Source organism: Eurosta solidaginis, chromosome X (assembly GCF_040869045.1).
Source record: "Eurosta solidaginis isolate ZX-2024a chromosome X, ASM4086904v1, whole genome shotgun sequence".
NCBI lineage: Eukaryota > Metazoa > Arthropoda > Insecta > Diptera > Tephritidae > Eurosta > Eurosta solidaginis.
Window position 1 is genome coordinate 55,034,154 of NC_090324.1, and position 26,694 is coordinate 55,060,847.

At 33.7% G+C, this 26,694-nt stretch overlaps 1 protein-coding gene across 1 annotated transcript in view; it reads right to left on the reverse strand.

Moving 5' to 3' along the window:
- Nucleotides 1-26,694, reverse strand: part of LOC137234942 (nuclear factor 1 X-type-like) — a 2,160,399-nt gene that overhangs the window by 613,946 nt on the left and 1,519,759 nt on the right. Inside the window, exon 5 of the mRNA XM_067758242.1 lies at nucleotides 2,848-3,352. Coding sequence (XP_067614343.1) covers nucleotides 2,848-3,352 — 505 coding nt within the window. The remainder of the gene's footprint in view (nucleotides 1-2,847; nucleotides 3,353-26,694) is intronic.

Consider the following 26,694-nt stretch of genomic DNA (forward strand, 5'->3'; position numbering starts at 1 on the left):
CCAATTTCTTTCATTTTAAATAGCAATGTGAGATGAGCGCCCAGGAACCTAAATACAAAATTTCATCAAGATACGTCAAAATTTACTCAAGTTATCGTGTTTACGGACAGACGGACGGACGGACATGGCTAAATGAATATCTTTTTTCGCCCAGATCATTTTGATATATAGAAGTCTATATCTACATCGATTAGTTTATGCCGTTACGGATTGCCGTTATGCGAACAAAACTAATATACTCTGTGAGCTCTGCTCAGCTGAGTATACAAAATTGTGATAGAAACTTATGTAAGAGCCGGTTGTATAATTACACCAAATCTAGGCCGATTAAATGATGTAGTTGTTGATATTTAAATTCATTAGAGATACATGTGTCATAATTAAATTTTTTAATTTAAAAATTTAGATTAAGTACACATTGTTAATTAATGCAATCATATTTTTAAGTTTTAGAACTAAGCTCTTAGAGTCGTAATAAATAAATAAATAAATTTAATATGGATGTTTTCATTAACAATACATGAAATAAAATAACGATATATGAAATGATAAAAATAATGACTTAAGTAGGGTGTAGCAATACCATTGTTACAAATATGCACCCGGTCTCAAAAATTAGATTCTTTAAATGATGTTAGTAATTAATCCACAAACCACTCGACGTCTTTAGTTCCTGCAAACGCCTCGGCATACTCTCATATAAATATCATACAAAATCAATTGATATAGCTCATTGATTCCTTTTAGCGGATTAACAAATTTTGTCAATTGCCGTTTTTAATGGCTCCACAAATTCCCTGTGGCTTTGTGCAGGCCACTCCATTTTTTTCGAATTTGCGCGAATTCAGCCAACTTTTTACGACTTTTGCATTATGCTTGGGAACATTATCTTGTTGGAAAATAATATTATCCTCTGGTTTGCGGAGCATTTCAACAGCTGTCAGTGAATAATCCTGCAATATTTTGAGGTAATATTCCTTTTCATAACACCATCTATTTTCACTACAGGTTCCACTCCATATGGAGTGATACAACCCCATTTCATCAAACTACGGCTACCGTGCTTTATTTTTTGTTTAACTTGGAGAGCTTGAAGAGGCCAGACTGGGTGGACCGGTGCCAAGAGTGACCATCAGATTGAAAGGGGCTAATCTTTGTTTCGTCTGACCAAATTTCCTGTAAAATGTTGGTTTAATGCTGTTGTACTCCTTGAAACTTAACAATTATAAGTTTACCAGTTTACAGTCATCAGTAGTCCAGTCCTTGTATCTGCGAAGAAAGGCTTGTCTCGCAAGCACATTTTTGGAAGAAGGCGCATGATTTTTAATTTTTTTTATTGCCTTGTACCCAGCTTTTTTGAAGCACGACGCAGCGTCCAAACACTTGCTTTTTGTTCCAAAAGTGACAAACCATCCTTTGAAGTATTGATTTTGTCTGATAAAAGAAGTTTTTCAATGTGTCTTGCTGCGCGTTCTTGAACTTTTCTCGGCCTTCCTACTTACTTAATTGGCGCTTAACCGTCTAAACGGTTATGGCCGTCCAACAAGGCGCGCCAGTCGCTTCTTCGCTCCGCCAACCGGCGCGAATTGGTCACACCAAGGGAGTTTAAATCGTTTTCCACCTGGTCCTTCCAACGGAGTGGGGGCCGCCCTCTACCTCTGCTTCATAGGCGGGTTCCGATAGAAACACTTTCTTAGCCGGAGCATCATCTTTCATTCGCATAACATGGCCTAGCCAGCGCAACCGCTGCATTTTTCTCGGCCTTCCGGCTCCCTTATTTACCAGGCCCTGCAACTTATGTGTGTGACTGATTTTGAGTATTTTAGCCATTTCCAGTTGGCTGGTCTAAAACAAGGCTTTCCTTTATCTCTCTTTCAATTTTCTGCCCTAAACACCTCATTTTGCAAAACAGTAACGATACTAGAATTATAAATTAACATGAAAAAAATTACGGCAAACGTAATAGTGTTTTGATTTTAAAAGGAAGATGGAAAGTTGTAACAGTACAATTTACTGCATTTTAATATGCAAGCTGCCAAATAGCATGTAATTGCTACATTTTTTTTAGACTATTAGGCCAAAATAGCGATGAATAAATAATTACATAGATCTAAAACAGAAACTTAAGGCAAAAAACCACTGCACTTGGAAAAATATTTAATATTTCGACATATCGTTACAATTTTGGTCCTTCTAGGAAGAATTGAGTGCAAAAAGAAATATGCGGTAATCATTTTACCGATAGCACGTTATTTGATACAATTACGCTTTTGCGATACCTACTCAGTAATTGGTACAAAATTAAATATTTCAAATTTTCTTGATATCAGGTCAAAAGCCTTGATATCTAATCGTATTTACTAGTATCGTTTCATCCCTAACCCAAACCCAACCCCAAATTTTTCGTTCATTTATTTCGCAACCCGATTTAATATTTCAACTTATTTCATAAGCAGTGGCATTATAAATTGGTGGGAAACGAAAAGAACTTTTGGTAAATGAAGTTTTAATGTCAAATTTTTCATACCGTTGGTCGAGTGGCGTTTCCACTCATTGGTCAGTTTAAGGTTCAGTCTCCATCATATAACACCAAAAATTTCATAAAGGCATTCAAGATTACTGTCACTCGCTCAAGTAAAAGAACGCTCTTTTATGATAGGAATGTGGGTTCAGACGAGAAAAAATTACCCGTCGCGTTATATATACTTTGCCGCTCATTGTTAGCTTGTAGTCGTAATGGACAGCAACAGCATTTGACCTTGTATGGCAAGCTGTTTTCGTCAATAACGCCAAGTTTGCGGTCAAATTTGACCTAGAGAAAACCAAACATAATAATAAATCAAGTACCTTTATATTTATGTGCTTCACCATCTTTTTTTATGTCGTGTGTTCCACTGATGCTGATGATATTATGATTTTGCACACTGTTATCAAAAAAGAACGCAGATGATGTTGCCGATGGACTATGCAGTGAATCATGTGTATTAATAAAGTTCGCCAGGTACAAGTCTAGTTCGCGAACAGAAACATTGATGTGATATGGATTAACGCATAAGCTAGGATTTCTACACTCGGGGTTTTTTTCCAACCGTTCGCCGTCTGTGCTTTCTAGAGGTATTGCCTTAAAAAGTATCACCATTACCAGGTCCAAGCGCCATACTTTATCTGCTTGTCTCAAACAATCGATGCGTCGCATTTTTCCCTTTTGATCAGGATTAGAAAGTACACAAGTGGACTTTCGCTTACCGGTAATGGACTGCACAAAATCATCCCGACATTCCTGAGTAATATCTTTGCGCAGCTTGCCTAACAACCGCGATGCCCACTTTTGCTTTATCTCCGTTTTTTCATTCTGTCGAAAAATTATTGGAAATACTTATAAGTTTATTCACATAAACATTAATAAAAACAATTGTGAAATGAAAATTTGAAAATCTTTTTCGAAAATAAGTATGTGTCAACCTTTACTTTTTAAATTTTTTGCAAAAATTATTTTTTCACGTTTATTATTACTTTGCTAGATAATTATATTTGCTATAATAATTTAGACTCATAGACGTTATTTATTTCATTGCCTTATAGTGTTTGGTCTGCAATGCTGGCGAAGACGACTTTGTCCGTTTCCAACAACGATCAATCAATTACAAAATAACCGATGTCGGGTATAGATCCACTGGGACCATCATCTTGGGCATCAAGAATTGAAAAACAATGTTTCCTCAGAGTAGCAGATCAATGCTTCTTTATTTATATACATTTTCGATAGTTTTGGTGTTTGTTTTTTTTTTTTACTTCTGGCACTGTCAGTCTCATCAAAGCTCAGTACCGATTAGGAAGCTCATGAAGTTTTAGAGAAATAGTGTAGAATGGGAACAAGTTCAAAAAAATAATACTTGTAATATAAAAATGTGTCGATAAATGTGTTGCTAAGTGGAAAATTCGAGAATGATTGGACCGACTTCGTTAATTCTTTTTTTTTAGTTCGAGAATGGTTCTTACAACAATTTTCTATACTCCCATACAAAAGGTTCGTATTATTGTGCAAAAATGTAGTAAAAAATCAAAAAATTTGTGTTTACACAACAATAAATTCAAAACGTATCGCTAGATTCAGTTCAGCGGCGTAGTGAGGTTTTCTTGCGTCCGGGGCGAAAGGAACTTAGTTTTGTCCGGCTCTGCGAATGCAGACTGGAATCAACAAAAGAAAGCTAGCTGTAAAATAAACATTTATATCCCTTATATCCTGAAATATTTTACATCACAGGACTTGGCACTGATTTAATGTACATACGGCCATATTTTTCACGACGTGGACCTTGCACATAAAACAAAAACTGGACAGCCAATTCGATGGCATAACGTTACTACTGTGGAATCTCAACAACTTTTGATTGTGACGTAAGAACACAGTCTCTGCTTCAATAAAAATGCATCCGAAATCGCTGCAACGTAAAAAGTTCAGGGCTGCCAAATTTACCGCTTAGAACTGCCACGGAATATTTTCTTAAGACGTCTGAGCACCGAGGCATCCGAAAGGGCATTTATTGATGTTAGTAGCGCCTCCAAGTCAGCTAAGCAGACATCTGCATAAGCCCTATTACGAGATCTGCTGTAGTATGATCTAGAGCACCTCGAACGCAGAGTCTGAATAATCCATACTTCTGAAGGATATGCGCGTTAATCTGTCCCAACTTCGGTCTCTATGTATGGCCACAGCCTGGTATATAGCACAAATCATCTATTCGTCTGTAATGTGGAACAAAAATCTGTAATAGCAACTTCTTTTTGGTAAAACCATATTTAAAGTTTATTGAGTGTTCTAACCTATTAAACCATGTGAGGGATTTTTAAAACAAAAACAAGTAAGAACGGGACTGTCTTCGGCTGTGCCGAAGACTTCATACCTTTCATGAATGGGGCTGAACAATAATCTTATCCCGTTCGTAATCTCCGAATAATCGGATGTATAAGATAAGAAATATATAGTGAAAAGATCTACATACCTAAACGACTTTTAAGATAAATAAATAAGTAGGTACTTTGTGTGAGGATGCAAAGTTTCAGATTTTTTGTGGCCTGCGTGTAAAAACTATGACCACGAAACACGTATTGCAACAATATATGACGCAAACGTAACTATTTGATGAAATTTGATGAATTTTGAAGCTTCTAGCCGTAAAAAAGGGGCAAAAATGACAGTTTATATGAAGTATATAATATATATACCACCGATCTCTATGATTTTTTCAGACAACAATATATGCTATATATGTAAGCATTTGGTGAAATTTGAAGCTTCTAGCTGTTAAAACGGGGCAGAAATTGCGCAAAGTTTCTTATCTGAGCAATCGGTTGTATGAGATGTATACTATATATACCACCGGTCTCAATGATTTTTTCAGACATCAATATATGCTATACACGTAAGCATTTGGTGAAATTTGAAGCTTCTAGCTGTTAAAATGGGGCAGAAATCGCAAAAAAAAAATATATATACTATATATACCATCATATATATATCATATATATCACCGATATCTATGATTTTTTACACAACAATATATACTACATACGTAAGCAATCGGTGAAATTTGAAGCTTATAGCTGTTAAAATGGCGTAGAAATTGCGAAAAGTTTCTTATCTGAACAATCGGTTGTATGAAATATATACTATATATACAACCAATCTCTATGATTTTTTCAGACAACAATATATGCTATATACGTAAGCATTTGTTGAAATTTGAAGCTCTAGCTCTTAAAATAGGGCAGTAATTACGAAAAGTTTCTTATCTGAACAATCGGTTGTGGGGGATATATACTATATATACGACCGATCTCATAAATTTTTTCAGGCAACAATATGTGCAATATACGAAATATACGGTGAAGTTTGAAGCTTCAATCTGTTAAATTGAGTAAGATATGACAAAAATCCTCTTTTTCTGAAAAATCGGTTGTATGGAGGATATACGCTGTAGTGGTCCGATCCGGCCGGTTCCGACAAATGTCTAATTGGATACTCAAATACATCCGCTCACCAAATTTTATCAAGATATCTCAAAAATTGAGGGACTAGTTTGCATACAAACAGACAGACGGACATGGCTAAATCAACTCAGCCCTTCATCCTGATTATTTCGGTATACTTAATGTTGGGTCTATATATTTTCCTTTAAGGACTTAAATTTTGGGTTTCGTGACGAAATTAATATACCATTTCATTTTCATGAAAGGTATAAAAATAGGTAGGTACTTTGTGTGAGGATGCAAAGCTTCACGTTTTTTGTGGTCTGCATTAAAAACTATGACTACGAATCACGTATTTCAAAAATATATGACGTAAACGTAACTATTTGATGAAATTTGATGAATTTGAAGCTTATAGCCTTAAAAAAGAGGCAAAAATGACAGTCTATATGAAGTATATAATATATATACCACCGATCTCTATGATTTTTTCAGACAACAATATATGCTATACACGTAAGCATTTGGTGAAATTTGAAGCTTCTAGCTGTTAAAATGGGGCCGAAATTGCAAAAAAAATATATATATATACTATATATACCATCATATATATTATATATATCACCGATATCTATGATTTTTTGACACAACAATATATACTATATACGTAAGCAATCGGTGAAATTTGAAGCTTATAGCTGTTAAAATGGGGTAGAAATTGCGAAAAGTTTCTTATCTGAACAATCGGTTGTATGAGATATATACTATATATACAGCCAATCTCTATGAGTTTTTCAGAAAACAATATATGCTATATACGTAAGCATTTGGTGAAATTTGAAGCTTCTAGCTGTTAAAATGGGGCCGAAATCGCAAAAAAAAATATATATATACTATATATAATAATATATATATACCATCATATATATTATATATATCACTGATCTCTATGATTTTTTGACACTACAATATATACTATATACGTAAGCAATCGGTGAAATTTGAAGCTTATAGCTTTAAAAATAGCTACTGGCCACTGATTATTTCGGTATACTTAATGGTGGGTCTATCTATTTTCCTTTAAGGACTTACAATTTTGGGTTTCGTGACGAAATTAATATACCATTTCATTTTCATGAAAAGTATAATGAGAACCATACTTGAACGGACGGGGAAAAAGAGTACGCCGCCTAATTCTGTCGATGATAAACAGGAAAATGTATATGTGAGCAGTAAGATGTCGGAAAAATTCAGCCTCTACAAATTAATATCGCCAATTAAACTAGGTGAATCGTCCAGATGCGAAGACCTACAACATTTGTAATGATGGAAGTAGCTGGATGCTGGTGTGAGCAAATTATGACCATGCATGGTAATATCGTTCAAATAAAAAAAAAAATATATATATAAAACCGATCTAAAAAAATTGCATACCAAAGATCTATTTTATTTTTATTTTTTATCTGGCATTTTTTAAAGTCTAATATGCTAAAATTTTTGTTTGTCTCCTTTGGTTTGGAATTCCACAAAGTTTTTGAGAGATTTTAAAACTTTTTTAAAATCAAAAAAACCATTATATCATCGATAAGTAGATTGAAATACATAACTATATAATAATCATATGATTATAATACATTATTATATATTATATATTATATATATTATATATTATTATATACAAATTTTTCTTTTTCCACACTTAATAATGTTAGGTCACTTAGGTGACCTTGCCCCATCGTTGATCGTAATCAAAATCCGTTTTAATTTGATGAATGAACATTCACAGCTAGCAATTTATGCTGAGATAGTCAAGATTACTTGAAGTGCTACTCACAAGTTTGGAGAAACATCTTCTCCATAAGAGATTATAAAAGTAAATAATTTTAACGGTTCAGTTCCTTTCTGCTGCGAAGTAATATTTTGCAGTCACATATTTCGATAAAAAATCCTGTTCCATCTAAATCTGTATTATAAAATTTTCCCAAGTGCTTACAATTTCTTTCTAAGTCGTAGGTCCAAACATGACTCCGAGGGATTTGCGCCTACATTTTTCAAGCGTTGCTGCTATAATTTAGCTAATTCCATATCCCAGCTTTTCCAGGATTGTATAAATAAGGGTACTTTTCTCGAACAGTGGAAGTTATGTTACATTGTTCCGGTCTTTAAGTCTGGTGATCGTAATGATGTTTGTAATTATAGCCCTATCGTTATACAGAGAACGCTGGCCAAATTGTTCGATTATATAATCCAATCAAAGTTATTTGACTATGTTCGGGATTTAATCTCTAAACATCAATACGGCTTCATTCCTGGAAAATCTACCTGTTCGAACTTGGACCTATTAACGAATAGTATAGTGGGTGCGTCCGGAAAGCAGGCACAACTTGATGCGATTTACACAGACTTTTCCAAAGCCTTCGATAAGGTCTGTCATATCATACTTTTGCAAAAGCTACGAAGTTACGGAGTTAGTGGCATTCTCATTAATTTCTTCGCTAGTTTTCTGTCAAACAGGAAACTATTTATTAAGTTAGGGAATACAACCCCAAGACTATTTATCGACGCATGGTTAGGTATACCTCAGGGTACTCACTGCGGACCACTGCTATTTCATTTATTTATTAAAAATCTACCGAATTGCTTTAAATTCGCTAAGTGCCTAATGTTCGGGGATGACGTCAAAATTTTTTGTACCGTTCGTGATGTAAGTGATAGTCATAAGTTACAAGTTGATCTCAATTCACTTAATCAGTGGTGCACTTTGAATTGTCTCAAACTGAACATCAATAAATGCTGTGTTGTCATCTTCTCTAGGAAGTCTAACAACATAATATTTAGTTACAATATAAACGATTGTGCTCTAACTAGAAATACCCAAATGAAAGATTTGGGTGTTATTATTGAATCAAAACTAACATTTTCTCAACGCACTGACTTCATAATATCAAAAGCCGTTTCTATGATAGGCGTCATAAGAAGAAATTCAATGGATTTCAGAGATCCTTGCACTCTAAGCAGACTAGAGAATTGTCCTCTAATATGGTGCCCATACTATGAAACCCATTCAAACAAAATCGAAAAAGTTCAACAAGTTTTCACGAAATTTGCTCCAAAAAACTTACCGTGGCAAGGTAATCTTCCTTCTTACATTGGCATACGGAAACTAATGGGCTTACAGTCCCTATATGTTAGAAGAATATACTTCTAAATAGTTTTTATTTGTAATGTCATTAATAATAGCGTCCACTGTGATGACTTATCTAATTTGGTCAATTTATATGACCCGCCTCGTAACTTAAGAAATAATCGCTTATTGGTAGAAACTAGGGGTGGGACTAAAAAAAAAAAAATGTAGGGCGCGATAACCTCCGAAGAGATCTAAGGCCGAGCTTCTCTTCCAATTTGCGTCGTGCTCCTCTTGATTTTCCCTGGGACTATTCGAATAAAAATTATTCGAACAATAAACTCGTTCATTCGCCAGGTATTCGAAATCGAATAATGTTTATTCAAATTTTTTATTCGTTTATTCGATTTCATTTATTCGAATTCCTTCCTTTATTATTCGAATAGAGCACACTATTCGAATAGTGCTATTCGAATAGTAAAATAAAAAAAAATCTGTTTATCTTGCGCTCATCGCTTCTACATATGAGCATGCACATGTATGCATACGTACATATATTTATGTGTGTATATTTAGATGCATACGTGCATATATTTTTGTTTGTTTGGGGTTGATTTGTTAATATTCATTAATTACATATATTTACGTAGCCAAAGTTGTGCTTGAGTCTTAAGCTAGAAATATCGGGGTCGTTTACCACTGTACTGATCATAGAACTTTGTTTATTAGTAAACAGGTGTATAAATGTTCATACATAATGGTACATCTACATATTTTAATAAGATTAATATGGTAGGGATTTTGGTTCCCATACACGTACATATGTATGTATGTAAGTTGTATGGAAAATTTTGTTTTGATATCTTTTGGTTTTTATAAACATCTAATTGGTCAACATTAAAAAAATATTTTTACATGTCATTGTCAACATTTTTTGCGAAGTCTGATGAATCAAAAGTTATTTAAGGTCAATGTTAACTTAATTAAAATTTCGGAAAAAAATTTCCTAAAATAAAGTTTGAAGCAGTACATTTTAAACATAACAAAATTCTAGTGGAATTAGTGACTAGTTTCAAAAACGGCTGTCTGTCCGTTTTTGCCAATCCTTAAAATTTTGATTGTCCTTGGCCGCGTTAAACGCTCTAATATAAATACCCAAATTTGCATATAAGCATATTCTAACATATGTACATGTTGTATTCCTGCAGATTCCTTAGAAATTAGATTCAGAAGAGTACTTGAATTAGAGACTGGCGCAGCTTATGTCTCAGGTATACAGAAAGAAATAATTGATTTAAAAAATCTATTCGATAAACAAGAAAATGCTGCAGTTGCTTGTGATATACGCATAAATGGTGTACCTATGCATGAAAATGATGATGTAAATCAAATTTTTAATAATCTATGTGACACAATTAATATTAATCGTCCAGCAGTAAAGTCAATACCTGGTTTTAAAAAAACCAAATCTGGAATGAATGGTACAGAACCAGCAATAATCGTTAGACTAGGAACACCATTTGAAAGAAACTCCCTGCTCAAATCAATTTCAAGTCTAACACGAACACGTAAAGGTCCGTTACGTTTGAATGACATCGGTAATGCATTTGATTCTCCTTTTAATGTAAAGGAGAACTTAACTCTTCGAAATTTTGGTATATATACTGAAGCTGTTAAGCTTTGGAAGGAAAGAAAGCTAGCCTCAGTTTTCTCAACACGTGGTGTTGTGCTTGCCAAATTGAACCAGTCTGATGAACCTTACCGTCTTAATACCATCGGTGATGTCTATAACTTATTTCGTCCACAAAATGGTAATATGTATGCTGAATGTAAATTTGCATTTATTTTATTGTTCTAAAATTCTGTCATTATTTTCTCTATATTTGTATTTAACTACTCAACCCTCATGTCTAAAATCATTGTCAAAATTACTGTTGTCACATCTAATAGTTCTATTTAAATTACTTTGTAATATAACCAATAATACTAAATATAAAATCAATTTTAATGTAAAAAACACATTTACTTGCTTTGCACTCCCTTCTGTATTATAAGCTGAACAATTTAAATAATACGAGGGTATATTCCAAATCCAATATATTTAACATGGTTCGCGTATTTACTAAACTTAAAAATGGCTTAAGCGTTGTTCATATTAATGCTCAAAGTTCAAAGATTAAAATAGTTGAGTTTCGTTATATATTCGAGTACTCTAATGTGGAAATAGTATGTGTCTCTGAAACATGTTCAATGACAAAGTTAATGATGAATGCTATAAGTTGCGAGGATATAAACTCTTCAGGGCTGATAGAAAGCAAAAAAATGGTAAAAAATACAAAAAAGCCGGCGGTGTTGCCATGTTGTTAAAAACAAAGTTAGATGCAAACTTAAAGCTAAATCAAAAGATTTCGATCAAATTTAATTCATTTTCTTGGAATTATTAACGGAAATAAAAAAATACTGCTTGGCAATGTATATAGGCCAAACAAAAATATTAATTCAGAAGCATTTTTTCTGTAATGTTATAATATCAGGCGATTTTAATAGCAACATTCTTGTAGATTCTCCTCTCTCAGATGAAATTAAATATATAGACCTAAATATTGTTAACAAAACTTTACCTAAAACACCACACCTCTAACTCAAATTCGCTTATCGATATATTCTATACTAATTCATTGTCAAAAATTCTGTTGTTTGAACAAATATCTGCACCTGTGTTTTCTAAACATGATCTCCTATTCATCGCTTACGATTTTAAATTAAAAAAAGTTAACGAAGACTATAGCTATCGTGATTTTAAGAATATAGATCTCTCTGCCTTATACGATAAAATTTCACAGGTTGATTGGGGTTGCATATATTATATGCCGTCTGTAGATGATCAACTTCAGTTTGTCCAAGAAAATATTGAAAAACGCTCCGAAGAATTTGTTCCCATGAATACGAAAAGGAAAACACCAAATTAAAATACTTGGTTCACACCTGAAATTAAAAGTTTAATTGAACAACGTAATATAAGCTTATGCAAGATGGAAGAGGTTTAAAACTTCTTAACTGCATTCTGCTTTCCGCACAATAAGAAATAAAGTCAATACAAGCATTATAATTGCCAAAACATTATACTATAAAACAAAATTTAAAAATTGCGTATATAATGATTTAGATGTTAATGATTTGAAAAACAAATTTACGAATTTACCAACGTCTACGGCTGATATTGCTAATTACAAGAACTATGCCAGTATAAATGATCAAAATTTATTTTATTTTAAATGTTTCACTGAAACTGAAATATTTCAAAGTTTTCTAAGCATCAAGTCCAATGCTATTGGCTGTGATGGAGTCCATTCAAAATTTATAAAAATTTTATTTACTACTATTTTACCATATATCACCCACCTGTTTAATTCTATAATAACAAAATCAATATATCCCACTCAATGGAAGCATGCTAAAATCGTACCTATACCCAAAACAGAAAATGAGTTTCGGCCTATTGCTATACTTCCCTTTCTGTCTAAGATACTTGAATGCTTAATGCATAACCAAATCAATAAATATGTTCAGGATAACAAATTACTTACTCCCAGACAATCTGGGTTTCGACCACATCATAGTTGTGTAACTCCTTTGATTGATGTTACGGAATAATTAAGATCACAAATTGATAATGATAAAATAGCTTTTCTTATTCTCTTGGACCACTCAAACGCTTTTGATACCGTTAATTATAAAATTTTGATATTAAAATTTATCAAATTACTTAATTTTTCGCCTGCAGCTGCGAAACTGATGACTTCTTATTTAAGAGACAGATCACAATCGGTTTTCCATGGCGATAAAATGTCTAGTAGTGTCGACTTGACAAGAGGTGTACCTCAAGGATCTATTTTAGGTCCATTATTGTATACTGCTTATGCAAATGATCTTCCGAATCAGTTACAACACAATTTTGGGTTTCGTGACGAAATTAATATACCATTTCATTTTCATGAAAGGTATAAAGATAGGTAGGTACTTTGTGTGAGGATGCAAAGCTTCACGTTTTTTGTGGTCTGCATTAAAATCTATGACTACGAATCACGTATTTCAAAAATATATGACGTAAACGTAACTATTTGATGAAATTTGATGAATTTTGAAGCTTATAGCCTTAAAAAAGGGGCAAAAATGACAGTCTATATGAAGTATATAATATATATACCACCGATATCTATGATTTTTTCAGACAACAATATATGCTATACTCGTAAGCATTTGGTGAAATTTGAAGCTTCTAGCTGTTAAAATGGGGCCGAAATTGCAAAAAAAAAAAAATATATATATATACTATATATACCATCATATATATATTATATATATCACCGAAATCTATGATTTTTTGACACAACAATATATACTATATACGTAAGAAATCGGTGAAATTTGAAGCTTATAGCTGTTAAAATGGGGTAGAAATTGCGAAAAGTTTCTTATCTGAACAATCGGTTGTATGAGATATATACTATATATACAGCCAATCTCTATGATTTTTTCAGAAAACAATATATGCTATATACGTAAGCATTTGGTGAAATGTGAAGCTTCTAGCTGTTAAAATGGGGCCGAAATCGCAAAAAAAAATATATATATACTATATATAATAATATATATATACCATCATATATATTATATATATAACCGATCTCTATGATTTTTTGACACAACAATATATACTATATACGTAAGCAATCGGTGAAATTTGAAGCTTATAGCTGTTAAAATAGCTACTGGCCACTGATTATTTCGGTATACTTAATGGTGGGTCTATCTATTTTCCTTTAAGGACTTACAATTTTGGGTTCCGTGACGAAATTAATATACCATTTCATTTTCATGAAAAGTATAATGAGAACCATACTCGAACGGACGGGGAAAAAGAGTACGCCGCCTAATTCTGTCGATGATAAACAGGAAAATGTATATGTGAGCAGTAAGATGTCGGAAAAATTCAGCCTCTACAAATTAATGTCGCCAATTAAACTAGGTGAATCGTCCAGATGCGAAGACCTGCAACATCTGTAATGATGGAAGTAGCTGGATGCTGGTGTGAGCAAATTATGACCATGCATGGTAATATCATTCAAATAAAAAAAAAAATATATATATATATAACCGATCTAAAAAAATTGCATACCAAAGATCTATTTTATTTTTATTTTTTATCTGGCATTTGCTAAAGTCTAATATGCTAAAATTTTTGTTTGTCTCCTTTGGTTTGGAATTCCACAAAGTTTTTGAGAGATTTTAAAACTTTTTTAAAATCAAAAAAACCATTATATCATCGATACTTACTTACTTACTTTGAAATACATAACTATATAATAATCATATGATTATAATACATTAGTAAAACTAATACATATGTGTAAATTGTGCTTTTTGAATTTCATATTTTTCTTTTTCCACACTTAATAATGTTAGGTCACTTTGGTGACCTTGCCCCATCGTTGATCGTAATCAAAATCCGTTTTAATTTGCTGAATGAACATTCACAGCTAGCAATTTATGCTGAGATAGTCAAGATTACTTAAAGTGCTACTCTCAAGTTTGGAGAAACATCTTCTCCATGAGAGATTATAAAAGTAAATAATTCTAACGGTTCAGTTCCTTTCTGCTGCGAAGTAATATTTTGCAGTCACATATTTCGATAAAAAATCCTGTTCCATCTAAATCTGTATTATAAAATTTACCCAAGTGCTTACAATTTCTTTCTAAGTCGTAGTTCCAAACATGACTCCGAGGGATTTGCGCCTGCATTTTTCAAGCGTTGCTGCTATACTTTAGCTAATCCCATATCCCAGCTTTTCCAGGATTGTATAAATAAGGGTACTTTTCTCGAACAGTGGAAGTTATGTTACATTGTTCCGGTCTTTAAGTCTGGTGATCGTAATGATGTTTGTAATTATAGCCCTATCGTTATACAGAGAACGGTGGCCAAATTGTTCGATTATATAATCCAATCAAAGTTATTTGACCATGTTCGGGATTTAATCTCTAAACATCAATACGGCTTCATTCCTGGAAAATCAACCTGTTCGAACTTGAACCTATTAACGAACAGTATAGTGGGTGCGTCCGGAAAGCAGGCACAACTTGATGTGATTTACACAGACTTTTCCAAAGCCTTCTATAGGGTCTGTCATATCATACTTTTGCAAAAGTTACGAAGTTACGGAGTTAGTGGCATTCTGATTAATTTCTTCGCTAGTTTTCTGTCAAACAGGAAACTATTTATTAAGTTAGGGAATACAACCCCAAGACTATTTATCGACGCATGGTTAGGTATACCTCAGGGTACTCACTGCGGACCACTGCTATTTCATTTATTTATTAACGATCTACCGAATTGCTTTAAATTCGCTAAGTGCCTAATGTTCGCGGATGACGTCAAACTTTTTTGTACCGTTCGTGATGTAAGTGATAGTCATAAGTTACAAGTTGATCTCAATTCACTTAATCAGTGGTGCACTTTGAATTGTCTCAAACTGAACATCAATAAATGCTGTGTTGTCACCTTCTCTAGGAAGTCTAACAACATAATATTTAGTTACAATATAAACGATTGTGCTCTAACTAGAAATACCGAAATGAAAGATTTGGGTGTTATTATTGACTCAAAGCTAACATTTTCTCAACGCAATGACTTCATAATATCAAAAGCCGTTTCTATGATAGGCGTCATAAGAAGAAATTCAATGGATTTCAGAGATCCTTGCACTCTAAGCAGACTAGAGTATTGTCCTCGAATATGGTCGTCGTGAATAAAAATTATTCGAACAATAAACTCGTTTATTCGCCAGGTATTCGTAGTTCGAATAATGTTTATTCAAATTTTTTATTCGTTTATTCGCTTTCATTTATTCGAATTCCTTCCTTTATTATTCGAATAGAGCGCACTATTCGAATAGTGCTATTCGAATAGTGCTATTCGAATAGTAAAATAAAAAAAAAATCTGTTTATCTTGCGCTCATCGCTTCTACATATGAGCATGCACATGTGTGTATACGTACATATATTTATGTGTGTATATTTGGATGCATACGTGCATATATTTTTGTTTGTTTGGGGTTGATTTGTTAATATTCATTAATTACATATATTTACGTAGCCAAAGTTGTGCTTGAGTCTTAAGCTAGAAATATCGGGGTCGTTTACCACTGTACTGATCATAGAACTTTGTTTATTAGTAAACAGGTGTATAAATGTTCATACATAATGGTACATCTACATATTTTAATAAGATTAATATGGTAGGGATTTTGGTTTCCATACACGTACATATGTATGTATGTAAGTTGTATGGAAAATTTTGTTTTGATATCTTTTGGTTTTTATAAACATCTAATTGGTCACCATTAAAAAAATATTTTTACATGTCATTGTCAACATTTTTTGCGAAGTCTGATGAATCAAAAGTTATTTAAGGTCAATGTTAACTTAATTAAAATTTCGGAAAAAAATTTCCTAAAATAAAGTTTGAAGCAGTACATTTTAAACGTAACAAAATTCTAGTGGAATTAGTGACTAGTTTCAAAAACGGCATGTAAATGATGATGTAAATCTAATTTTTAATAATCTATGTGACACAATTAATATTAATCGTCCAGCAGTAAAGTCAATACCTGGTCTTAAAAAAACCAAATCTGGAATGAATGGTACAGACCCAGCAATAATCGTTAGACTAGGAACACCATTTGAAAGAAACTCCCTGCTCAAATCAATTTCTAGTCTAACACGAACACGTAAAGGTCCGTTACGTTTGAATGACATCGGTAATGCATTGGATTCTCCTCTTAATGTAAAGGAGAACTTAACTCTTCGAAATTTTGGTATATATACTGAAGCTGTTAAGCAGACATCAACATAGTACAGCGAATTAAAACGCAGCGGCTGCGCTGGCTAGGCCATGTTATGCGAATGAAAGATGATGCTCCGGCCAAGAAAGTGTTTCTATCGGAACCCGCCTATTGAAGCAGAGGTAGAGGGCGGCCCCCACTCCGTTGGAAGGACCAGGTGGAAAACGATTTAAACTCCCTTGGTGTGACCAATTGGCGCCGGTTGGCGGAGCGAAGGAGCGACTGGCGCGCCTTGTTGGACGGCCATAACCGTTTAGACGGTTAAGCGCCAATTAAGTAAGTAAGTAAGTTAAGCTTTGGAAGGAAAGAAAGCTAGCCTCAGTTTTCTCAACACGTGGTGTTCTGCTTGCCAAATTGAACCAGTCTGATGAACCTTACCGTCTTAATACCATCGGTGATGTCTATAACTTATTTCGTCCACAAAATGGTAATATGTATGCTGAATGTTAATTTGCATTTATTTTATAGTTCTAAAATTCTGTCATTATTTTCTCTATATTTGTATTTAACTACTCAACCCTCATGTCTAAAATCATTGTCAAAATTACTGTTGTCACATCTAATAGTTCTATTTAAATTACTTTGTAATATAACCAATAATACTAAACATAAAATCAATTTTAATGTAAAAAACACATTTACTTGCTTTGCACTCCCTTCTGTATCATAAGCTGAACAATTTAAATAATACGAGGGTATATTCCAAATCCAATATATTTAACATGGCTCGCGTATTTACTAAACTTAAAATAGTTGAGTTTCCTTATATATTCGAGTATTCTAATGTGGAAATAGTATGTGTCTCTGAAACATGGTTCAATGACAAAGTTAATGATGAATGCTATAAGTTGCGAGGATATAAACTCTTCAGGGCTGATAGAAAGCAAAAAATGGTAAAAAGGACAAAAAAGCCGGCGGTGTTGCCATGTTGTTAAAAACAAAGTTAGATGCAAACTTAAAGCTAAATCAAAAGATTTCGATCAAATTTAATTCATTTTCTTGGAATTATTAACGGAAATAAAAAAATACTGCTTGGCAATGTATATAGGCCAAACAAAAATATTAATTCAGAAGCATTTTTTCTGTAATGTTATAATATCAGGCGATTTTAATAGCAACATTCTTGTATATTCTTCTTTCTCAGATGAAATTAAATATATAGACCTAAATATTGTTAACAAAACTTTACCTAAAACACCACACCTCTAACTGAAATTCGCTTATAGATATATTCTATACTAATTCATTGTTAAAAATTCTATTGTTTGAACAAATATCTACACCTGTGTTTTCTAAACATGATATCCTATTCATCACTTACGATTTTAAATTAAAAAAGGTTAATGAAGACTATAGCTATCGTGATTTTAAGAATATAGATCTCTCTGCCTTATACGATAAAATTTCACAGGTTGATTGGGGTTGCATATATTATATGCCGTCTGTAGGTGATCAACTTCAGTTTGTCCAAGAAAATATTGAAAAACTCTTCGAAGAATTTGTTCCAATGAATACGAAAAGGAAAACACCAAATTACAATACTTGGTTCACACCTGAAATTAAAAGTTTAATTGAACAACGTAATATAAGCTTATGCAAGATGGAAGAGGTTTAAAACTTATTAACTGCATTCTGCTTTCCGCACAATAAGAAATAAAGTCAATACAAGCACTATAATTGCCAAAACATTATACTATAAAACAAAATTTAAAAATTGCTTATATAATGATTTAGATGTTAATGATTTGAAAAACAAATTTACGAATTTACCAACGTCTACGGCTGATATTGCTAATTACAAGAACTATGCCAGTATAAATGATCAAAATTTATTTTATTTTAAATGTTTCACTGAAACTGAAATATTTCAAAGTTTTCTAAGCATCAAGTCCAATGCTATTGGCTGTGATGGAGTCCATTCAAAATTTATAAAAATTTTATTTCCTACTATTTTACCATATATCACCCACCTGTTTAATTCTATAATAACAAAATCAATATATCCCACTCAATGGAAGCATGCTAAAATCGTACCTATACCCAAAACAGAAAATGAGTTTCGGCCTATTACTATATTTCCCTTTCTGCCTAAGATACTTGAATGCTTAATGCATAACCAAATCAATAAATATGTTCAGGATAACAAATTACTTACTCCCAGACAATCTGCGTTTCGACCACATCATAGTTGTGTAACTTCTTTGATTGATGTTACGGAATATTTAAGATCACAAATTGATAATGATAAAATAGCTTTTCTTATTCTCTTGGACCACTCAAACGCTTTTGATACCGTTAATTATAAAATTTTGATATTAAAATTTATCAAATTACTTAATTTTTCGCCTGCAGCTGCGAAACTGATGACTTCTTATTTAAGAGACAGATCACAATCGGATTTCCATGGCGATAAAATGTCTAGTAGTGTCGACTTGACAAGAGGTGTACCTTAAGGATCTATTTTAGGTCCATTATTGTATACTGCTTATGCAAATGATCTTCCGAATCAGTTACAACACTGCAATGTTCAAATGTACGCTGACGATGTACAACTATAATAAGCTGTAAAGCATCAGATATTGATGATTGTGTACGCAAAATTAATGTTGACTTGGACAGTGTAAGAACCTGGGCTGCAATTAACGGTTTATGTCTCAATCCAAGCAAATCCAAATATATATTAGTAACCAAAAAACACAAATTTTAACATCTTTTCCTCACTTAGTTCTGGGTGAGTCTAAAATTGTATACGTGGATAAAGTAAAAAATCTTGGTGTCACATTTAATAAACATCTTCACTGGAATGATGACATCATCACAACGGCAATATATATAATATTTTGGAAAACATCAAACACCTGATTATTTAGTAAATAATACACCTAGAAAGTTGAAATTTGAGACTCTTGATAAAAATTTGAAAAAACTTTTTAAAATGGGCGTGGCACCGCCCACTTGTGATAACATCAATTTTACAAATATTATTAATCATAAATCAAAAATCGTTAAACCTATCGTAACTAAATTCGGCAGAGAGGTTACCTTTAATATAAGGAATGCTTTGATGAAAAATTAACGAAATCGATTAAGGACCACGCCCATTTTTATATAAACGATTTTTAAAAAGGTCGTGGACGAAAAAAAAAGCTATATCTTTGCAAAAAACAGCTTTATATCAATGATATTTCATTTTCCAATTGGATTTATAACAATAAATAGGAAAAACTTCAAATTTTAAAAAATGGGCGTGGCACCGCCCCTTTTCTGACTAAGCAATTTTCTATGTTTCGGGAGCCATAACTCGAAGAAAAATTAACGGATCTTAATAAAATTGGATACAAAAATATTTTGGAATAAATGATATTTCAATTATCAAGTTTTACTGTAAGAGGAAATGGGGAGACATTTTTCTTTTAAACGGGCAGGGCGACGTGTTATGTAGAAAAGTAATTTATCTGAAATGAAATGTTCAATTGAAGCTCACGCTGAGTATATAATGTTCGGTTACACCCGAACTTACACACCTTTACTTGTTTTTTTTATTTCAATTTGTTGATTTTTGGACTAGCTGAGTATTCTTGCTTGCGGGTGAAATTCCTTTCTTTAAAATTTTTTTGTTTTTGCAATACTTTTATGTGTACATATTCGTGTATTCTACCTGCTACTGACTGACCTTACTAATGCCACTGATTGATCACAGTCCTACAACCATACATACATACGTGTAGATAATTCTAAGAGGTATATTTGCATATATATAGATGGACATATTCAGGCAAACCTTTCGTTCGGTTTTTAGTTGTGGGTTTTTTAATCGATTATGTATACATATGTCCTTCGTCTTTTTTAAATGCCGCGCTTGGAAATGTCGGTAATAATAAATATTAACCAGCACTATCCTTTTATATCCTGCATCGCGTAATTTATTCATAAAAAAAAACGATGCTATGGAAAGTATAAAATGAGAATACCATCTTCTCTTTTTTGATGGTGTGGGTACCTAAACTCCGTATTGAACAGACGACAAATCAATTACCATCACAAATGATCAGTAGTATTTTGAAGTTTATTTCGAGTTATAAGACATTCAAAAAGCAAAAAAATTTTTACTCTTCAAAGTGAACATTTTTTTAAATTCATGATAAATTTTTTTTTTTTATTTATTTTATATACATACAATAAAAATAATCTTAGCTTAATTACTCATTTCAGTGTCACATAAAGCGGATTTTCTTATTTTTATATATATCGTCGCTGCGCTAACGGAAACAGTTGTGTGTGTGTTTTTTTTGAAATTTTTTTTATTGCATATTTTATTATCACTATATAGAGCCCACATTTCTGCATATGCCGTTTTTTATACCTCTTTTGGTTAAGAAGTGATCGAAAACAGCTATGTGCTCGCAGTACTAGAAGTACTCTGAAAAGTTCTTTGATTTCAATGTTAAAAATAATTACAACCATCTCGCTTCCCAAGGCAATCGGTTCTATGACGGGAGCGACTCGGGATTCTTCCCAACCAGGGCTGTTATTTCCGTGTAACCCTATTTCATTTGTTGCGTCCCTCCCACAAATTGTCATCCTCCCAGCAGATCCCAGATTTTCTACATAAGGATCCTGGATTCTTCCCAACCAGGGCTGTCATTTCAGTGTAACCCTATTTAATTTGTTGAGTACCTCCCACAAATTGTCATCCTCCCAGCAGATCCTTTTAGCGGGATTGCGCCATATTCTCCTGCTCCGGGAGGATATCGAACCCAATCCGGGACCTGTACCTGACTCCGATCCAGAGAAATGGTTTTGCTGCGTTTGCCGGAAAATAATCTTTTTAGGACGGCCACACTCTTGTCAGTGCGTTACGTGCAAGGAATGGTTGCATCGGACAGGATGTTCTGGGCTAGACCCCAAAACCCGAAGTCGTCGTAACTTTTATAAGTTTTTGTAGCTCCTTACTGTTTACGCCAAAGGGCGTCCCGTAGCCTGGGCCTTAGCACCCCACTACCTTCTAGTTGTCCCGCTGCTCAACACGCCACAACAAGTACTCGCTGGTGCTCGGGCCCCATGGCGCCACCAGCTCATACGGCCGCTCCTACTCATAACTACAATCTCCGTAGTAGAGTCGGTAGCAATGCTGAGCATCACTCCACACCCCGCCTTATTCCCCACTCTTTCCGGCACTAGCACTTGAGTAGGTCAGGGAAACAGACTCTTAGGTCCCTACTACCTTTTACATCATTTTCCAGCACAGAATATATATGTTTGCGACATCTCCCCAATGCAGCTCTTGCCTTGGACGATGCTACTTTCCTAGATGTTCTGGTCTCACAGATGGCAAACACCAGACGGGTTTCATCGCGCCATGCTGCCAGGCCGCAAACCCAACTACACCGGGTACCCATATGTTTACCCAAGACATCCAGTCCCAGGGCCACAACAGCAATTGCGTCCTGGCCTCCCTCAACTCAGACGTAGTCACCTATCACTTACCCCAGAGTGACGACGTCTCCCCCGTTGCACTTCAGAATTCTGCAATGTGTTAACTGGGAAGATCACGGAGATAGTTGATTTCATGAAGCGGCAAATACACAGCAAGATCTGCTCTGCAGACCTGCTCTGGACATAACGTCCACAGAAAAGAACGCGACAGCGGAAATGGAGGCGGTCTGGCGTTTATCAGCCACCACTCAGTGCAATATAATCTAGTTGATCCCGACATCGGAATTACGCTACCGACTGTCTTACACCCTAAAATTTTGGAGAGCATGCAACCGGAATTGTACCAAAAATCCGGAGCCGTAATAAAATCCTCAAATCTCTTTCCAGCATCGCTTGGGGCAAAACCAAAGAAGAAACGCTAATTAATACTTGCAAAGCAATTGGCCAGCCGATTGCATGCTACGCGTCCCCCATATGGTCGCCAAGCCTAAAAACTACTCACTGGAAGAACCTACAGGCCTGCCAAAATACTGCTATCAGAACCGCCACGGGTTGTCTTCTTATGTCCCCAGAACACCATCTACATAATAGGTGAGATCGTCCTCGAAAACTTCCATTTTTTGGGCCGTTCGACCATCAAAAATTCTCTATCTGAGGTTCATACAGTGTTCAATCTCCATGGCTTTTTCAATGCTTAACTGCAGCGTATGTGCCGCACAAGCCACGTTGACTATGTCCTTGCTTTGCAAATTCCAAACGGCGTTTGTCATATTTTTTGCGTTATCGTGCACTACAGATGATATTCTTCCGGAAATTCCCTATTCCCCTATGGAGCGCAGAAGAAAGTTGCGCAAGTTTTCCGATGTGTGACTTTAACCCAATTCATATGTTTTCAAATTCATTGAATGTGGGATCCAATCGGAATCAAAATAATGCGCCACAAATAAATATTTTTATAAAAAAATGTATATATATTATAACTTTTTTGTTTTTCGAAAGAAGTTTTTCAATTACAATATAAAAAATTTTATTTTAAGAAATTATTTTTTGCCATAGCTCTTACAACGCTCGAAAAAATACCACGTATGAAAAAAATTATTTACATAAAACTGGCCGCAAGCCAACCATAAATAGATATATTGTAGACAACTAACCTGTTATTGTGACATAGGAATCTAACGCCCTTGAAGTCCAACCATCTGTGATTAGGGCTATGTATGTATCAACCTTGCCAATGACATCTTTAGTTTTGACTAATTCGTCAAAGTACAAAGCTTCAATTGGTTCCCGAATAGTTTTCCGACAAGGAACTTTGTAGCTTGGCTCCAAAGTACTCATTAAGGATCAAAATCCCTCATTTTCTACAAACGACTTCGGCGGCATATCCAATGTCAACATTTTCGTTAACGCCTGTGTTATCAGTTCCTGCCGGTCTTGACTGATATTCGAGAAATTGCTGATTGATGTGCTAACTCGTGACTGCCGTTTCCGGTTTTGTGGCAAAATTTCTCCGGAATCATCAGTACCTTGTTGCTTGAAGTTGTTGCTGATTATCAACTGCATAACTGAGTTTGTGCTTGAAATTTTAATGGCTCCATAAACAAGTAGTGGATCCCATGCGTTTTAGCACAGCATTACAATAACTGCAGGAGGATTCATCAGTGTTTTCCACCATTGTAAAATGTTGCCAAACTTTGCTTCTGGGCATTATGATTTTTTTAAAAGTCTTGATTTATGCTTTGATCAACAGAAAGTTCTTGCTTGAGGTGTGGAACTCTTTTACTTTAAGCATCTTTTTTTAAGCGATCTGCTGTAACAATCGTGGTTAGGTCAGTTAGTAGCGATTAGAGTTTTCTATTCTATTCAATGAAATACATACATAGTTATGTACATATAAACAACGCCATGCAAGATATAAAAGGATATTGCTGGTTAATATTTATTGTTAACGACATTTCCAAGCGGAGAATTTAAAGAAAGACAAAGGACATAAACATAATCGATTAAAAACCCACAACTAAAAACCGAAGGGAAAGTTTGCCGGAATATGTCCATATATGTACACTATTAAAAATTTTAGACCAAAATTTTAACTTTCTTGGACTGTATATATGACTCGACCGGAAAAATACTAATGTTTAAACTTTGAAAAGTTCAAAAAACTTTTAGCATTTCTGGGTTTAATTTTAATCAGAAGTCGTTCCATTTTTTAGACCTCGAGGGGTTTAATGTTAAGGCCTGTTTTTGGTTGAATATAGTAAATAATAATTCTAAATATTATAACTGAAAATACTGTATTCTAAACCTTACATGTATAAAAACAAAACCAATGAAGTTTAACTCTGATCCTGAGATTGGTTTAAAAAGAATATTTTATTTCGCTAAAATTAACACCAACGAGGTTTACCATTCAGTCTAAACTTACCTCAAAATTACACTTCGAATGGCTAAAATTTAAGCCAAAGAAGTTTACGTTTTAGTCCAATGTTAGTATAAAAACAGAAACTTGATTTTCATTCAAATTCATTATTATTCAATTATTATTTAAGTTATTACAATTCTTCACCCACACCACCCACCTATATTTAATCTCTACACTATTTGTTGTATAAATTTTGATATTGATATATTGACTTTCAATAAAGTAATTTTTAATTTCCGGTTCTAAAGTTGAAGTTGCTTTTATTTTTAATTTTCCAAAAGAAGCTGTTTTTTCTGTCGTCATCTGCTCAAGAAAATAAGTAAAGTGTGTTTGGTACCTAAAGCTAACGTTTTACAAACATTAATATAATTGTTCGTTGCAGACGCTTGTTTGATTTTAACAGTTTAATATAATTCCTTTTGATTCAGATAAAAAATGAATATGTTTCACATGAAATATGTCAAAAGCAGTATTGTCAAATACTTTGCTGCAAAAAGATCAGAAATACATTTTAGAAATACTTATAAAGTACTTTCGTATCTTTTAAGCTTGTAAAATTCTTTAATAAATTTACAGTTTACTTCAATTTATCTCGTACTAGGTTTAAAACATATTTCTATTTCGTAAATGTATTTAGCAAAAAAATTTAGAAAGTTTGTTAGAGTCGGATCAAACTTAATACTAAATATGTAAAATGTTTTCAAATATACATCAAATACTTCAACAAAACTGAACGACGTAGGTAGACTTAGCTTCTTACCATCAACGACTACAAAATACTGAGTTATTGCTAATTTGTTAGGCCCAACAGCAAGTAAATAAGGGCAACGTGTGGCAGCGGCTACTTCTTCTATAGGCGAGTTGTGGTTTGCAAATGAAATAAAATTGCTTTCAGAGACTTTATATGAAACCCTTTGCGCCAAATTACACTTCGCTGCAGTTGAAGGCAGGAGTTTTAGCAAAAACAGAAAGGCTTGTACTTCGGAATTCCAACCTTAAAATATACAAAAACGTTACGCCTGGTATTGAATAATATCAAAGATGTATTAATTTTACCATTATTTATAGGATCTTGAACTCCAGAGGATTGGTGATATATTTCCTTATCGAAAGCTGAGTAATTTTCCCACTTCTGCAGTAAAAATTTGCTCTTTTATCTGTATTGCAACTCAAAATCAAAAGAAATCTGTAACAACGATATTTCTGATTGAGAAAAATAGGCATAGAAATACATATGTATATATGTACATTAATAAATACAAAAGTGAACACATTGTCATTAATTACCAATGTTGTATCAAACAGAAAAATCTAAACGTTGAACAAATTTCTGTACTCGCTGCACAAAATTTCTGACGACCTTTTATTGTCTTGGCCAGTATTTCTTTTATAGTATCTCTCTGTTCGCTCACAATGCAATTTTTGAAAAATTCGATGTCGTCATTGGAAAGATTTTCATCGTTGCTCGCGCAAACTGCTTCTTCGGCATCTTTCCCTAAATTTTACGCCTTTTCGAATTAAATTTTTTTAGTTTCGAGGACAAATACCCAGTGTTATCGATAGGATTGTAGAAAAGCTCTTGAAAGTTTGAATTAAAGGATTAAATATGACGTATGGTGAAAATGAAAGCAAACAACTTTGGCGCTGCTTCTTGTTGCAAGAAACTTTGATGCTTTCATATTTTACTGCATCATTTCCCGAATTCACAAATAAACACTTACGATTCCATCATATGCGCTTCCTTCAATTTTGTAATTTGGAAAAAGGGCAATAAAAGCCTCTGTGGTTGCTATTTTCTGCGTTTTTGTAGGGTAATTTCCAAAATTATGTCTCATAAAAG